The sequence below is a fragment of the Diabrotica virgifera genome, chromosome 9 (genome assembly GCF_917563875.1).
Source record: "Diabrotica virgifera virgifera chromosome 9, PGI_DIABVI_V3a".
In the NCBI taxonomy this organism is placed as follows: domain Eukaryota; kingdom Metazoa; phylum Arthropoda; class Insecta; order Coleoptera; family Chrysomelidae; genus Diabrotica; species Diabrotica virgifera.
The window spans coordinates 149,931,160-149,950,047 of NC_065451.1; the positions used below are offsets into that span (position 1 = coordinate 149,931,160).

General features: G+C 30.9%; 1 protein-coding gene across 1 annotated transcript in view; it reads left to right on the forward strand.

Annotated features, from left to right (window-relative positions):
- The window catches only part of LOC126892318 (transcriptional adapter 3-B), a 123,809-nt gene that overhangs the window by 91,055 nt on the left and 13,866 nt on the right, over positions 1–18,888 (forward strand). Inside the window, exon 6 of the mRNA XM_050661816.1 lies at positions 10,200–10,315. Within this exon, the coding sequence (XP_050517773.1) occupies positions 10,200–10,315 (116 nt within the window). The remainder of the gene's footprint in view (positions 1–10,199; positions 10,316–18,888) is intronic.

The following is an 18,888-nucleotide window of genomic DNA, read 5'->3' on the forward strand; positions in this document are numbered from 1 at the left end:
ATATATATATATATATATATATAAATAAATAAATAAATTCTTTATAAAATTCTTATCAGATTCTTTATAAAAAGCCCTGCATTATCTCAAAACGAAGATTCAATCGTAATATGTCACAATTTACCAGCTTTATACGAGGTATGTCGAAAAATATGAATTTCTCTCTAAGAGTTAAGTACCTTTATAGTTCACAATATTTCAACTGGAATGATAATAATTGCATATTTAAACATAGTTTTTAATTGCGAACAACTTTTTATAATAAAATTTTTCAATATTGTAAAATATAAAGGTAATATAGGTAATATTGAGCGAAATTAATATTTTTTGATATACCTCGTATAAAATCAATAAAATTTAATATCTGATTATTGCAATCGCAACTTAGGTTTTATGCCATGCACAGCATTTTATAAAGAATAACTTTTTTTCGTAATATAGATAATAAAAAAGTTCCCCATAGGTTCCAAGCTACGCAAACACACTGTATAAGAAATCAAGAAAGAATTGTTTTAACATTTACTATTTTTAAAGCTGGTTATTAAATGTATTGTAGGTAAGTTGTACAGAAACAACAAAAGAAGTTGTTTCATTCTACTTTCATTTTCAAAGTAAAATAATTACATTTTAAAGATTACACCTTAGGCTTTAAAAAAACACCAATACAATTGTAATATAGGCGTTTACATTTAAGTAATATCCAGTTAAAAGTGGTAGTTATTCTGTAAAACTACGAAGTTTTCAAAAATTACATTTTTTGAGACGTTGTATTATTTGAATAAAAGTTTTGATATTTTTTTAATAAAACATGGTTTTAACTATTTAGAATGGGAAATAAGCCACAATATTATTAAAAAATGATTTTTATTAACTTTTTAAAGACAGATCACATGCTATGATTTTTTTGTGACGGATATTCTTGAGTTGGGGTTGATTTCATGTAATCGAATGAACTATCTTTCAGTAAAGTCGTCCCAGGAACGCAACTCATAAATATTAGCAATATCATTTTAAAGTCTTCTACTTTAAAATGTATCATATGTATCTGAATTGCCGATATAAATGAGTCAAATTAAATAAATTATTAGAAGAATTTTTTTACTAAGCAACAACATTTTTGTTTATATTAATAGTATTTTGTATTTTGACAACGGCACCCGATTTGGGCGTCGAAACGTTAATAAAAATCATTTTTTAATAATATTGTGGCTTATTTCCCATTCTAAATAGTTAAAATTGTAAAAATGCCACAAGAAAATAGCTTCAGAACAACATTAAAACATGGTTTAGTACGATATTTAAAAAATAATTTGTGTAAGTTTTTATGCACATATTTTTTTTTTCTTTGTGATATAATTATAAGACATCGTTAACGTTCTTCTTTCATTGCCAATTTGTAAAGTTTAATTTGATTAATTAGTTAAAAAGTAATGAAATGAATGTAGACTCGATTCGGATTGATATTTTCGGTGGGCAAAAACTCCGTTGACTCCACTACTTTTAATAACGCTGTCATTGTAATATATCTGCAGGAGACAGAATGAGTTCTAAGAGGGAATATAAAAGTGGTGCAGAAAAACGAAAGTTACGTGCTCAAAAATCCGAGCAAAAACAAAAATTACCAAAAATTTCATCGTTGTTTGTGACCACTGGTGAATTAAAACAGCAGCCTAGTGAAGTTGGTGAAACATCAATAGATGTAGTTGGTCTTGGTCAGGAAACAATATTTACTAATCCTACACAAAATGAAAATGAAAACCCAGAAATAGAGTTAGACGTCAAGCAGATTAATTACGCTCGTTGTAGTTCCAGGTAACGGTTTATTTTTATTTGGGTAGATAGACTAATTTAAAAAAATGCTTTTTAGTTCCCACCAAAGCCATAAATTCCACAAAAAAAAATGAAAATTAAATTAAAAATTTTTTTAAAAAAATCCTACGCTTTACTACAATCTTCTTCGAGGCACTTACAAGTGAAAAGTTTTGTTGCAAAATGTTTCATTAAGTTATCACGGAAAATGATAAAAAAATTGGATTTTTTCTAACGGCGCGACTGCTCCCGGGTTAAAAGGGGCCCCATTTCAAACTCTGCGGGGGGGGGGGGCCGACGGAGTTTGTTACGCCACTGGCTTTATCGCCATATCTGAAGATACCATGGACGGTGAAAGTCACAAAGTTAGATGTCCTTAAGGCCATGGGTACATAATTCACAAATATTTTACGGCTATCCCTACTTTTTCTGTCTTTACACGGCAAATTACGTGTAGTAAAATTCACACTGGTATGGATATGTTAACATTACTAGAATGTCATTCTACTTGAAAATGTCTTGATTAACTTAAAGAGATGTCTTTTGAATGTTCTTGGATAACTGTTATTTGTATATGTAATTGCAAATTATTAATTCAGTTAATAAATGTGATAATTTTTTCACTAACTATGTATTCAGTGATTGTAATAATTTATTTGTACAACAAAAACTAATACTCAATCGAGAAAAGAGGAAAAGTGTTAAAGTGATTTTTTAATAATATATTACTATGGAACGCTTACAATTTTGAACATCTTTAGCAACAAAATACTTGGATCACAGAATATATTATCCTGATGTATTCTCTGCTTGGATCTTCCACAAATAATACTAGTACATTCTTTCACGGTTTTTGCTGTAAATTTTAAAGAACCGCTTGGATTGACATGAAATTTGGCATACGCATAGCTAACATGTCAAAGAAAAAAGTGATATGGTGCCGATGTGTGCTTTTGCCCTGGGGGTGAATTTCATCCCATCTCGGGGGTGAAAAAATATATGTTCAAGATAAGTCCCGAAATGAATAAACTGACTAATTTTAAGCAACTTTTGTTCTATAGCGTTTTTTAACCAAATCAATAGTTTTCGAGTTATTTGCAAGTGAATATGTTCATTTTTCAACAAAATAACTACGTTTTTAGACGGTTTTTCGCAAATAACTCAAAACGTAAGCATTTTGTCGAAAAAAATATTCTTAGTAAAACTATAGCCTATAAAAAAGTGAAAAAAACGGTGTATATATTAGGTCTCTATACCTAGCAAAAGCAGAGTTATAGCTAATGAAAAATAGGTTCATATTCGAAAAATTCCAAATAGAATAATTCAATGGGAAATATCCAAATAATAAAGCATTCTTGGGGAAAACACAGTACAACTTTTTTAAAGTGTTTAAAAAAAGCTTTATTTCTGTTTTTATAATAAAATTTCTAGCATCAAATGTAAGCAAGTTACGCTCAAAAAAAAGTTGGTCCCTTTTGTTTTGACAAAAAAAAATTCAGGAAGATCACCCTCCAATTAGCAACTTAAATGAAATTAATCGTTACCGCTTCACAAGTTACTTTACTTATGTTGTGTTTATATGATATGTAAGTTTTATCGATTCAAAGTGCTTAATTTTGTAAAAAATTTGGTTTTAAAGTAAATTTTTTAAAAAAAATTAATTTTGAAAAAAATGCTTTTTTCAAAATAAAAATTCAAAATGCTTAAAAATTCTTAGAGTTACCAAAAATCTTAAACAATAAAAAAAGTCGGTTTTAGTTTTCTGAATATTTTGTATTTTTTTGTTTTTCTGTCAGACAAAAATTATTTAAGATTCGGCGTTTCTAAATTTGCATACACTCGTGATAAGTGACTCGTTCAAGCCCTTTTAACTACAGCTCTTTCAAAATTAAGGACTTTGAACCGATGAAATTTCTAGATCATATGACCAATACATACGTGAGTAAAAAACTTGTGAAGTGGTAAAAATTAAGTTCATTTGAAATGCTAATTAGGGGGTGGTTTTCCCGATTTCTTACCAAAAAAAGGGACCAACTTTATTTTGAGCGTAATTTCTTTACTTTTGATGCTAAAAATTTTTTTTAAAAAACAAAAATAAGTTTTTTTTAAACACTTTAAAAAAGTTAAAATGAGTTTTCCCCAAAAAAAGTGCTTCGTTTTTTTTGGTTATGACACGTTAAAATATTCGATTTGGAATTTGACGAATATGAACCTATTTTTCATTAGCTATAACTCTGCTTCTACTAGGTATAGTGACCTAACATATATACCATGTTTTTTACTTTTTTACGTGCTATATTTTTGATCAGATTTTTTTTCGGCCAAAAACGTACTTTTTGAGTTATTTGCGAAGAACCGTCTGAAAACGTGGTTATTTTGTAGAAAAATTAGCATATTCACTCGCAAATAACTCGAAAAGTATTAACTTAGTGAAAAAGTTTATAGGACACAAGTTGCTTAGAATTAGTCATTTTATCCATTTCTGGACTTATTTCGAACATATGTTTTTCACCTTTAAAAGCGGGTGAAACTCACCCCTAGGGCAAAAGCACACATCGGCACAATATCACTTATTTTCTTTGACTTGTTAGCTATGTGTATGCCAAATGTCATGTCAATCCAAGCGGATCTTTAAAATTTAGAGGTTTTGCAATATTTTACCTTTAAAGAACGTACTCTACACTATATAACTTTTTATTAAGTTCACGTCTTAAATCAATTATTTATCAAATACACTATATATCAATAGTATTTAATCAACAACTTAAAAATATTCCCGATACCAAGTCAAATATTTAAAATTGTCACTGATTGTCAGTGTCTGACTGACAATATTCTATTCGGTTGAGTGCGTTGTAAGACAAAGATAGATTTGAAAAATATTACCACGGACATTGTGTTCATTTTTTTCGAATCCTGAAAAAACCAATATATATACAGGGTGGGGCATTAGTATGACAAAGTCCAATTACTCGTTTGTCGTAAGAGATACGAAAAAAAGTTATTTAGGTAAAAGTTGGGGCACTAATAGGACCATAATTTAAAAATATTTTCAAATATACAGGGGCGCGCGTATTGACAGGGTGACACAAACTTATGTTTTTTTAAATGGAACACCCTGTATATTTTTACATTTTTAGATTCTCCTCAATGTTTTCATTCTTAAAATATATGGTTTTGTAATATTATACGAGGTAGTTTAAAAGATAATTACGTTTTTTTGTTAATTTCGTAGCAACATTTACACCCGGTAGAATTGTAGTGATTTGACATCAAATTTTTATTTTACGTTCAAACGATTTTTAATATAGTTTACTATTATTAAATATTAACAGTGTAGCGAAATGTTAAATTTTAGTATACAGGGTTGGTCGAAACTCGGAATGAGTATTTTCTTAGTTTTCTTAAATGGAACACCCTGTATTTTAGTATTGTAATGAAATGATATTTTATGGGACTTTTTTATTTCTTAAGCATTCCCTATACCTAAGGGCTTTAATTTGTAAGTTATTCGTGATTCTTAAGCCAAACATTAATTGCAAGAAAAATTACTTGAAATTTTATTAGGTGACCGTGAAAATATTCAATCAAAAATAATTTTTCGAAAAAAAAATACATCATAATCTGGACTGATCCTTATTTTATTAATATTGGATGAGATATCCAAATAAATTCGTAGTTAAGTTTTTTGGTGCGCAAAATATTAATAAGAACATACAATATTCTACCTAGTCGCCTATGACACTAAATTTCCATAAAAATTTGATATTATACTATTTTTATAGTTCCAGTTGCTTTGTTACCATTACTAATATGAATTTTTTTACGAGGAACTGATTAATAAGATTTTTGTGCTGGTGGAGTATACCAAAAATGTGCTACTAGCAATAAGAATTTTTCATCAGAAATTCCCTGATAGGCGACAACTAAGAAAAGAAACGTTTAAAAATATACTAGGACGGTTTCAACGGACTGGACATTAGATTATGATAAATCTGATCGAACAAAAACTATTGTAAGTGAAGAAAACAGGAATTAAATGTAATCCTTAGTGTCACTGAGGATCTGCATATTAGTACGTACAACCGTTCTTACAATCTAAGTATCTAGTCTGTTGAAACCGTTTTAGTATACTTTCAAAAGATTCTGTTTTTGGTTGTCGTCTATAAGGGAATTGCTGATGATAAATTTTTATTGTAAGTAGCTAATTTTTGTTATAGTCTCCTAGCACAAAGCCATTTTAATCAGTTCCTCATTAGAAAAATTAATATTAGTAATGGTAACAAATCAACTGGAACTAAGTATAATGTCAAATGTTTAAGCAAATTTTGTGTCATAGCCAACTAGGGAGAATTTTGTATGTTTGATTAATATTTTAAGCACCAACAACCTTAACTACGAATGTATTTGAATATCTCATCCAACAGTAATAAATTAAGGATCAAACTAGATTATTATGTATTTTTTTTCGATAAATTATTTTTGATTGGATATTTTCACGGCCTCCTAATAAAATTTCACGTAATTTTTGTTGCAATTAATGTTTGGCTTAAATAATCACAAATAACTTACAAATTAAAGCACTTAGGTATAGGGAATGCTTAAGAAATAAAAAAAGTACCATAAAATATCATTTCATTACAATACTAAAATACAGGGTGTTCTATTTAAGAAAACTCAGAAAATACTCATTCCGAGTTTCGACCCACCCTGTATACTAAAATTAAACATTTCGCTATACTGTTAATGATTAACAGTAGTAGACTATATTAAAAATAGTTTGAATATAAATAGAAAATTTGATGTCAAATCACTACAATTCTACAGGGTGTATATGTTGCTACGAAGTTAACAAAAAAACGTAATTAACTTTTAAACTACCTCGTATAATATTACAAAATCATACATTTAAAGAAAGGAAACATTGAGGAGAATAAAAAAATGTAAAAATATACAGGGTGTTCCATTTAAAAAAACATAAGTTTGTGTCACCCTGTCAACACGGACGCCCCTGTATATTTGAAAATATTTTTAAATTATGGTACTATGTATGCCCCAACTTTTACCTACATAACTTTTTTTCGAATCTCTTACGACAAACGAGTAATTGGACTTTGTCACACTAATGCCCCACCCTGTATTTGAAAAATTTAAACGCAGAATGAAAGACTAAATTATTACCAAGGGCCGAAAGTCCCTTAGAATAAATAAAAAGTTTATTTTGAATCAGATATTTGAAATTGAAAATCACACTAAATTTTTCCTTAGTTTTTCACCCCTGTAACTTATTAAAATAAACATTATAGAAGTTCTCAGGGAATTTCGGCCCTCGCTAATAACGTAATCTTTCATTCTACGTTTAAATTTTTCAAAAATACTTATTAGTTTTCTCAGGATTCGAAAAAAATGAATCCCCATTTGAATACCATTGCAGCCGAAAATACGTAGAGTACGTACCCATCCTCTTAAAAGAATCAACCAAAAACGCCAACTTTTCGAAAACATCAAGAAAATGAAAACGGCATATCTAAGTCACATGAAGGTAAAGTTGAAGGCAAGAGAGAAATGAGAAAAGAGAAAAAGTAATGGACAGGGATTAACGACATGCAATCTCTGATAAGACTTAGAAAGAGTACTACAAAATATTATATAAGATATAGTGGAGAATGCAGACTCTCTCTTACATCAAAAAAACAAAATTTATGAAAATTAGCAAGAACAACAATATAAACGAAATATTAACGGTAGGCGGCCAGCAGATTGAGAGAGTAAAAAATATACTTACTTGGGAACGGTAATCACAGAAAATATCGATTATAATGCAGAAATTAGAGTGAGAATTAAAAAAGCATGTGCCAATTTCTTGAAAATGAAAAAGATTTTATGCAGCAAAGATTTGACATTAGTCCTCAGAATAAGACTGAATTAAATGTTATGTACACAGTGTGCTTTATTATGGAGCAGAATCATCATCATCATCAGTGGCGTTACAACTCTTTATGAGCCAAAGCCTTCTTCAGAACAATCCTCCATTCGCCCCTGTCTCTGGCAACTCTTCTGCATGCTCTAATTCCAATAGATTTTAAATCAGTTTCTATGTTGTCTTGGTACCTAAGTCTCGGTCTTCCTCTTGCTCGTTGTCCTATCGGCCCTCTTCGGTCAAAAACTTTGGCGCAGAAGAAAAAAATAGAGCAGAATCATGGACATTAAATCGACGTGCGTTTAAAATCGACTTAACGCGTTTGAAATGTGGACATTTAGAAAAGTGTTAAGAATTTCATGGGTAGATAGAGTCACCAATATATAAGTGATAAGGAGAATAGGCAGAGAGAGGGAAATTGAAAACACAAAAGAAAGACAATTGCAATATCTCGGACGTGTGATGAGAGACTCATAATTCAAGGAAAAATAGAGGGTAGTAAGAAGACGCGTTTTCTGGTTGAAGAACCTGAGAGAATGGTTTGGTTTCAGCTCAAGGCAACTATTCAGAGCAGCTGTCTCCAAGGTCAAAATAGCCATGATGATTGCTAACCTTCGTCGCGGAGATGGCACTTAAAGAAGAAGAATATCTGATACATATTGCAAGAAACAGAGAGTAGTTAATGGTAAATGTGATTGATAACATCCATTAGTGGATTTGCATCTGAAAAAGATGAATGGGGGAAAATTATAATTAGAGTAGACGGTAAAATTTAAATATGGAAGAATATTTTAGCCACACCTTAGAATTACATCGTTCATCTGTGGAGAGGTGAAGAGTGACGTGAGAGATCAAGTACAAAAAGCACATACAGGGTTGCGACAAAGTCTGGCAACACGTTATTTTCTCGGAAACCGCTAGAACGATTTTTATAGATTTTGGTGGGTAAGGGTCTTTTAATGGCCCCGATATTATAGTGGTAATTACATTGTTGTCAAATCTTCCGTTTTTCTGGAAATCTAATAAACTTATTTCAAACGGAACACCCTGTATATTTTTTAAGTTTTGGAATCCTTAACGGGTACTGATTATTTTTCATGTGATATTCTCTATACCTAAATGCCATAATTTTGGAGTTATTGCTACATTTATTAAAAAAAAATTTAAGCAATTTATAAAAATCAATTTTTTCGTCCCGGGTAGATATTATTTTGGGTTCTCTGGATCATTGGGAACAAAAAAGGTCGTTTGTAATTTTTCTCTAAACTTAATCGTTTTCGAGTTATAGACAATTTAAAACTGAAAAAACGAAAAATGACGATTTTCAAGGTTCAAAAACACAAGTAAAAAAAATAACTTTTGAAATTACAAAGTACTTAAATTCAAGATCAAAACTTTTTCTGTCAGATACCTATAAGAATTTTTGGTACCTTTTATTCTAAAATATTGTTTTTTTAATTATTAATGAAGCGCATATGAGAGAACGGGCGATCGGGGGCTGCATTAACAACTAAAAAATAATATTTTAAAATGAAACAAGACCAAATTGAAACTTGAACTTGGATTTAGGCACTTCATAGTTTCAAAAATAATATTTTTTACTTGTGTTTTTGAACCTAGAAAATCGTCATTTTTATATTTTTTAAGTTTTAAATTGTTTATAACTCGGAAACTAGTAACTTTAGAGTAAAATTACAAAAGACCTTTTTTGTTCACAATGATCCAAGGAACCTAAAATAATGTCTACCCAGGCCGAAAAAAATTGATTTTTATAAATTATTTAATTTTTTTTTTAATAAATGTAGTAATAACTCCGTAATTATGGCATTTAGGTATAGGGAATATCATATGAAAAATAATAAGTATCCCTTAGAAATTCCAAAACGCAAAAAATATACAGGGTGTTCCATTTGAAATAAGAAAGTTCATTAGATTTCCAGAAAACGGACGATTTGACAACAATGTAATTACCATTATAATATCGGCCGCATTAACAGACCCTCACCCACCAAAATCCATAAAAATCGTAAAATAAAAATTCATTTTTATTCAGTTATAATGCGAAGGCAAAACAATCTTATTTTTCAATTAGAATACGGAGCGCAGTCCAGCCCTCTGAATCGACGATTTTCGACTCTTGTTGGAGTCTCATCGGAGAGAACGTAGGCCTTCTACTCCATACTCCAATTGATCAACACCGAGAGTTTTTCAAATATTAATAATGTTGCTATCAGGATTGAAAACTACTTCATCTTTCTATAAAAATCGTTTTAGCGGTTTCCGAGAAATTACCGTGTTGCCAGACTTTTTCGCAACCCTGTATACTATTTCTTTACATAACAAGTAGCAAATATACGTCGTGTTACTTTCCGTTGCGTGCTGATCCGGATCAGTGAGCGCAGACCGTTATTATATACCGTAAATAATATTGATCGCACTGTATATTTTAAAATGGCTTCATTATTTTCAGATGTGTCAAAAATAAAAACTACAGTAAGTGCTCAAAAATATGGTACCTGTTTAGACAGACGATTAAAAAAGGAACTATTGGAACAGGGTATTTTAACTGTAGAAGATCTTACAAGGGTATGTGTTACTTAAGTATATAATTAATTGTTCTTAGTTATTATTATTTTATACCAATGTTACTTTTTGTATATTCTTCTTAGCATAATATGCTCCCTCATTTTTGCATCATTTGGTGCCACCCCTAGACTTCCCCTAAATACTGATTTTTAATTTTATCCTTTTTTGTCACTCATCCATCTAAGCATTCTCATTTCCGCCACATGCATTCGTTGTTCCTCTTTCTTTTTAATTACCCAACATTCAGTTCCGTACATCAGGGTCGGTCTTGACTACATATTAAACCTTTTCCAATCATTTCATCATCCGAAGATATCATTTTATTTGTGGTAACTTCATCTTTAAACAAACATCTCAAAGCGTAATAAATTGAATTGTTATTGTTTTGTTTTCTTAACTTTTTGTAAGCTTTGTCGATAAAATTGTACAATTTTCGATGACAATAAAGAATATTTCTATTCTAACTCTCAGGTGCCTTCACTATTTCCCACCAACACGACATTATCAGCATACATTAAGCACCAGGGAATAATACCCTGTAATTTATCTGATATCTGATCCGAAACCAATGAGAATAGATAAGGACTAAGCGCCGAACCTTGGTGCAATTCTACTTTCACATGAAATTTATCAGTCTATCCCACACCTCTCACAACACCAGAGCTGGGCCGGGTACTGATAAATTGTACTCGGGTACAGAGTACCGGGTACTTTTCATATTTGAGGAACGAGTACAGAGTACCGAGTACATTGCTCAAAAAAAGTACTCAGAGTATAATACTCAAAGTACAATTACCCAAATTTCTCGGGTACTTATTTCGAGTACATTTGAATATAGAACCAGAAAAAAAGGTAAGAAGGTACCTAATAATTATCTCTGCCTCTCTAAACATATTTATTTATGAGTCATGAAAACATCAAATAACGTAGGTACAACTCCAACTTAAATAAAAAATAAGAATTTTAAACATTGATCATTGATTAATATAATAAAACCTGTCAGTAACGGCCACTAAAAATAAAGGAACTATTGGCCGATATAGAAAGGTGGCCGGTATTTCCAGTTTTTGTAGCCCACAAATTCATAAAAGATAATTGGAACTTTGTTTATTTTGTTAATAGAAGCAAATATAATTCTATACATAAACGGAAACGTCGGAAACTACTAAAACTACTTTAATATATCCTAACATAAAACAAAACTATACTACGGAAAAAACATATTGATGAGTGGTCTAGTGGTGAAGTCTATGTGGTGAGACCGCTCCCGTCTGAAAAAAATTTCTGATTCGGTTTCTTTGTGGATTCCTATTCAAAAATGTCCCCTTTAAACAAATCAGAAGGGTGCCGGGCGGAATTTTTGGGCAGAAATTGTTTAAACAATTTTTTTTAAACAAATACAAAATATCATGTTTTTTTGCTCTGGAACATATATTTTTAGATTTTTTGGGTCAATCTAAACCAGAAAGGTATCTTGTAATTTTTCTCAGAAATTGGTAGTTTTGGAGTTATAGGCGATTTAAAACCTGAAAAATGCGAAAATACGCATTTTCGAGGCTTAAAAACTCATATTTACATTAGTACCTTTGAGGTTCTCAGATACTTAAATTGAAGACTGAACATTTAGCTTCAAGATTCTGAAGAGTGATCGCGTCTAACTTTAATTTATACCGTTGTTTTTTAATTATTAAAATATGCGTGTTTATCCGATTTTTTTGCCGGTGCGGCGCGCTCCATTTCAAAAATCTCCTATTTTTTTCAGAAAAATATTTTTTCTAGATTCTTTGTGATATTCTAAATAAAATAAGTTTCTTGCCATTTTTCTCAAAAGTTAATAGTTTTTAAGTTATAAGCGGTTTAAAATCCGAAAAATGACAAAAAAACGCATACAATAGTGCACACAAAAAAAGTTACAGCCCTTTGAAGTTACAAAATGAAAATCGATTTTTTTCAATCGAAAACTATTAGAGATTTTTTATTGAAAATGGACATGTGGCATTCTTATGGCAGCAGCATCTTAAATAAAAATTAAAGTAAAATTTGTGTACTCCATAAAAATTTTATGGGGGTTTTGTTTCCTTAAACCCCCCCCCCCCAAACTTTTGTGTACGTTCCAATTTAATTATTAGTGTGGCACCATTAGTTAAACACACTGTTTTTAAAACATTTTTGCCTCTTAAGACTTTTTCGACAAGCCAGTGTTTATCGAGATATTTTGAATGTTTATCGAAACCACCACATATTTCTGCCGTCCTTAGGAAAAACGCCGTATCTGCAGAGAGATCGCATTTGAGTAAAATCGGTTTTTGTTTAAATGTCTAGCCGTTGAAAACTATTTAGAATTTTTTTTTGTTTTCTGCTTTATATACATAATAAATATCATAGAATTCATATTTATACATAAGATTGGCAAAATATATTTTATTTACTCTAAAAACTCCTGTTACTGCGTTTTTTCTAAGTATACTACATAAAAATTAACTTCTTCCTCCTTAGGAAGAATGCAGTACTGCGTTTGCGCTAAGCATTTTCTTATTTTATAATACAGTAGGCTCTCTCAATAACGAACACGGTTATTACGAGGTTTCGCTTATAACGAGGTACACTAGATGTCCCATAAAATTCCTATTAAACTGAACATCTATAACAAGGAAAAATGAAATCGTAAAATAAAAATATGTATCTTTATTATTCTTTATCTATTTTTAGTGCTGTAATGGCTATAAGTAAATAGCCCAACTACCTACCTGTATACATAAATTCCCAACATCTGTGCGGTTCTCCAGGGTAGTACTTAATTAATACTCCGTTGCGTTACAACCCTTCGTGGGTTTTAGCCGACTCGACAACATGCCTCCACTGTTTTCTGTTGAGGCCGACTCCACTGAAGATATCGAGGGTAGTGCTTTAATAAAAATCCACGCCTACCTATAATAAAGTTCTTCCTGTTCTGTTTATTTATTGGCCGATACTGAATATTGTAAAAAAATTTATAATTTATGATGGCGAAGCCTTATTGTCCAAGAAACAATATTTAGCAACTTATATTGTTTTTTTTTTTGTTTGTTTTCCCATTAATTACTTGTTTCTGTTTATTTATTATTGTAAAAATAAATGTACAGTTCTACAAATTTAAATATTATGCCTCTACCTATTAGTGCGATATAATTATTATTCTCATATTAAATTAGATATAAATAAATTCTTCTTTTTATATTATGATTACTTTTGGTCATATTAATGTAAGATCACTGACTGCACATTTTATTGAATTCAAAAACTGTGTTCTCTTAAAAAAATTTGATGTACTAGCAGTTAGTGAAACTTGGCTTACAAATTTCATTACCGACAAGGATATAGGTATAGATGGGTATAATGTGATAAGAAGGGATAGAAATGGAAATGGGGGAGGTGTGGCATTCTATGTTAGATCTCAAATTAAATATAAAGTTCTACAAACAAATAATAACAGTATTGAACACCTTTGCTTGGAATTGTTCGTAAGTAATAAATCGTATGGATTCTGTGTTGTATACAAACCACCTAAATTTAATGTCCGACATTTTTTTGACGAGTTTGAGAATATTCTATCTGATGTTTTGCCGTTGATTGAAACATTTTATTGTACTGGTGACTTCAATGTTAATTTGTTAAATACTGATTGCCCTGATACTAGAGTTGTCTGTGATTTTTTTGAAACAATGGGGTTACATCAAGTCATAGATCAGCCGACTAGAATTACATCTAGTACGGCAACCCTAATTGATTATATTTTAACTACAAAACGAAGAACAATTCTTGATGTTGTCGTGGAATGTGTTGATTTTGGTGACCACGAGTTGTTGATATCTAATATAAATATAGAGATTAAAAAGAAAGAAATTGTTTATAAGACTGTAAGAAACTTTAAGGCGATAAATCAGACCGTATTCTATGAGGAATTACAATCTCTACCGTGGCGAAATATTTTTGATATTGAGGGTCTTGATGATAAAGTCGAGTTTCTTACCAATAATATAATATGCTTACTGGATCGTCATGCTCCCTATGTAACCTATAAAATTTCGAAAAATTATGCACCATGGATGACTGACACTTTACGTATTATGAAAAAAGAAAGGGACAAAGTATTGAGTTTATACAAGAAATACAAAAACATCCAAACTTGGGAGGAATACAAATCAATTAGAAATATGTTTACTTTAGCTGTCAGAAGAGAAAAAAAGGCTTTCTATTCAAAAAAATTGGATAATAAAAACGGGAAGGATCTTTGGAAATCCTTAAAAGTTATAGGTCTTATTAGGGAAACTCAAAACAATACGCAACTGTCAGAAAATTTAAGTGATATTTCGGCAATGAATGACTACTTTATAAATTGTGTTCCCAATATGAATCCTAATTTAACACTTAAAAACTTTTATAGTCATAATTGTCGTGTGGACGTGGAAGCAAATTTTTCATGTGTTGAAGAAAGTGACGTTTTAAATGTCATTAAAAGTATAAAGAGTGCTGCTACCGGATATGATAAAATAAATATACTAACAATTAATATGTGCCTTCCCTTTTTATTGCCTTATTTGACACACATTATTAATGCTTGCATTCTAAGAGCCGAGTTCCCGTCAATGTGGAAAGTTGCAAAAATTATACCGGTACCGAAAACAACTAATCCGACAGGATATAACGAAATCCGACCAATTAGTATACTGCCCACTTTCTCAAAGATACTAGAGAAAATTCTAAATCAGCAACTACAGGTTCACTTGAGTCAACATAAAGTTCTACCAGAAAATCAGTCTGGTTTCAGAAGGGATCACAGCTGTACTAGTGCCTTGTTAAAGATAACTGATGACATATTTGATGCCTGCGATAATGGTTTAATCACAGTGCTGATACTTCTGGATTACTCGAAAGCATTTGATACGCTTGATCATTCGCTATTAACTTCAATGTTTAAGTATATTGGTATGTCTCAGCGGGCATCGGATATGATATCTAGTTATCTCAGTAATAGAAGTCAAGCTGTTCATTACAACGGTAGGACATCAAACTATCTTAATACAAATAAAGGGGTACCACAGGGCTCTATTTTGGGTCCCAAATTGTTTAGTATTTACACTTCAAACTTTCCTGCAAACTTTCTCTCTTGTAACCAACACTATTTTGCTGATGATACTCAAATATATTTATCTTTTAAGCCTGATGAGTCTGAACAGGCAGTGGCAGCAATCAACTATGATTTAGAAAGAGTTTATCAGTTTTCGACTAGCCATTGTCTTCGACTTAATAACAACAAGTCGGTAGGCATAGTGTTTGGTTCAGCGGCACGGAGAGAAATCTTTCTGAGAGACTTTGCTCACATGATCACCATCGATAATTGTTCAATAGAGTTTAAGGAAACTGTGAAAAACTTAGGTTTACATATAGATCAAAACCTGAGATTTGGTGGTCATGTGGCCAAGTGTTTGCAGAAAAGTTATTTGAACCTGAAGTTTTTATTCCAATCTCGTCACATATTTACTAAAAAATTAAAAAAATTGCTCTGTGATACTTTGGTGTTATCACACTTTAATTACTGTGATTCCATTTATAATTCCTGTATCACAGAACGTGACAGTTATCGGATACAAAAAATGCAAAATTCTTGTCTGCGTTTGATACATGGTATCCGTAGATATCAAGCAATTAGTTACAAACTTAAAGAAACAGGGTGGTTAAGTATGAAACATAGAAGACATGTACATTCAGCTTGTCAATTCCAAAAAATTATTATTTTCAAAACCCCCCCGTATCTCTATAATAAAATAAAATTCCGTACTGATGTACACAATATTAACATAAGACATAAAAACACCATTTCTATTCCTTATCATCGTACACAGCAATACAAGCGGTCTTTTACATATCAAATAGCCCAAGTTATGAATAAATATACTACTGGTACTAATTTTACTCAAAACAAATTTAGAAGGTTCGTTATTGAAAAATTAGGAAATATTGCATAGGTAGAGTTGGCTGACATGGTATGAGTAGAGCTTACATTCAAAGCGCATATTGGTAAACTAAAGTTAATTAATGTTACATTTTGATTTATTTTTATTTAAATGTTAGTAGGTAACCTATTATACATAATCCTAGATATTTTTTTTTATTATTTGTTTTGCCCAGGTTAGCTGAACAGACAGGACATGTATTCTGCCCCGCATTATACATCTCCTGAACTGAAACTCGCCTGGAGCTTTTTTTTAAACTAATATTCATTATGTGAATAATATTATAGAATGAATAAAGGCCTTTATTATTATTATTATTATATTGCTCCGAATGGCATCACTATATAATAGAAAGTTAATATTTTAGACAACGATATAGGTATGTATGCACAATATAATTGTTGTCTGATATAACGAGATCCGCGTATAACGAGGTAATTAGTCTGCCATTTCAGTTCTCGTTATAGAGGGAGTCTACTGTATAATAAATACAATATAACGATGAAAAATCAGAATAAAAAACATTTTTTATAAAAGTGTGTCATGAAAATGGATTAAAAAGGTGTTGGAAATAATTTTGGAATTAATAAGTTTGCCGCTAAGGGGCGTTTCTTGAATTTTAAAATTAAAAACATTCCAGAAACGATTAACATTTACGATCAAGTTTATTTTTAATTATTAATTATTATACATTGATTTAACTATGTACTTTTATAACAAATTTTTTATTTGGAAATTCTACGACGTACGGCGATCAAAATACTTCGTACCGAAATTCCTATTTCGAACAACTTTATAAAATTTGCACTGTTTAAAATGCCTGATGTAACGTAATAATACATTGTCGCATTAACAACAATATTCATACACATAGGAAACTCCGCTATACCTCACATTATTTCTTGATCACCAACAACTCAAACATAATATGTGTTTAGATTTTCTATTGATAAAGAAAAAATAGCCTTCTGCTGTATTAACTTTGTTCTATTTTCTATTTGACATATTTAAAAAATTATATCAAACAACCGTTCACGTTGAAAAATGGCAACAAACTAACCTTATTAAAAATTTTACACATGCTGTAAAAATCTGTCAAATGCTTAGGCAGAACGCCGCATCTAGTGCCTGCTTAGGATAAACGCAGCAAGTGACCTTTAAATACGGCGTTTTTTCTAAGTATTTTTCAGATGACGCATTTATTCTAAGTATTCATGAACATTTTTGCAGATACGGCATAAAATGCGTTGTGTTTAATGTATTTTGTCTTAACTTACGTAATTTTTAGTAAGCAAATAAGATAGATATGCACATTTGGGTTAGAAAAATGTATAAATCTAATTTTTTCAGATTATTGCAGATACGGCGTTTTCGCTAAGCACGGCAGATTTGTAGATGGTTATAGGTCTGAATCCCGCGTATGAAAAAAAAAGTTGATTAATAGCAAGCTGAAAATTTGTTAATAGCTTAAGGGTGTCTAGTCGGATAAACTTTGATATATGGGAACACTGGAACAGGGGCAGTTTTAATTGTGGAACAGGTTAAACATTTGGAACGGTCAGACCACGAAAACGGCACATTTATCTTGTCCGACAGAACAGACTTAAACTCTCCGAACAGAGATTAAACTCTCATGCAAAAATCAGACTGCTATTTATCACCTGTCATAATTCCTGTCATTTGACATATTCTACATGTTCCACTCATTAAAACGCCCATTTGGTGATAAATAGCAGTCTGATTTTTGCATGAGAGTTTAATCTCTGTTCGGAGAGTTTAAGTCTGTTCTGTTGGACAAAATACATGTGCCGTTTTCGTGGTCTGACCGTTCCAAATTTTTAACCTGTTCCACAATTAAAACTTCCCCTGTTCCAGTGTTTCCATATATCAAAGTTTGTCCGACTAGACAACCTTAAGCTATTAACAAATTTTCAGCTTGCTATTAATCAACTTTTTTTCATACGGGGGTCCAGACCTATTAAGTACGATTATAGAGACCTTGTTAATAATCTGAAGATGTATTTATAATTTACGTTTTTAGGTATATTTTGAAAAAGAAGCCACATCTTGATAAAAGGTGACTTATCAAAAAAAGACTAAGAGGCAAAAAAGTTTTAAAAACACTGTGTTTAACTAATGGTACCACAATAATAGTTTAATTGGAACGTACACAAACATTTGGGGGGTTTAAAGGAACAAAACTCCCATACAATTTTTATGTAAATATATTAAAAAAGAAGCCGCATCTCGATAAAAACTCGCTTATCTAAAAAATACTAAGAGACGAAAAAGTTTTAAAAACGTTGTGTATAACTAATGGTACCACAATAATGAATTAATTGGAAAGTGCACAAAAGTTTGGGGGGTGGGGGGTTTAAGGGATCAAAACCCCTATAAAATTATTATGGTGTGGACAAATCTCACTATAATTTTGTTTTAAGATGATTCTGCCATAAGAATTATACATGTCCATTTTCAATAAAAAATTTTTAATAGTTTTCGATATATTGAAAAAAATCCATTTTCATTTTGTAACTTCAAAGGGCTGTAACTTTTTTTATGAGCATATTTGTACTAAGG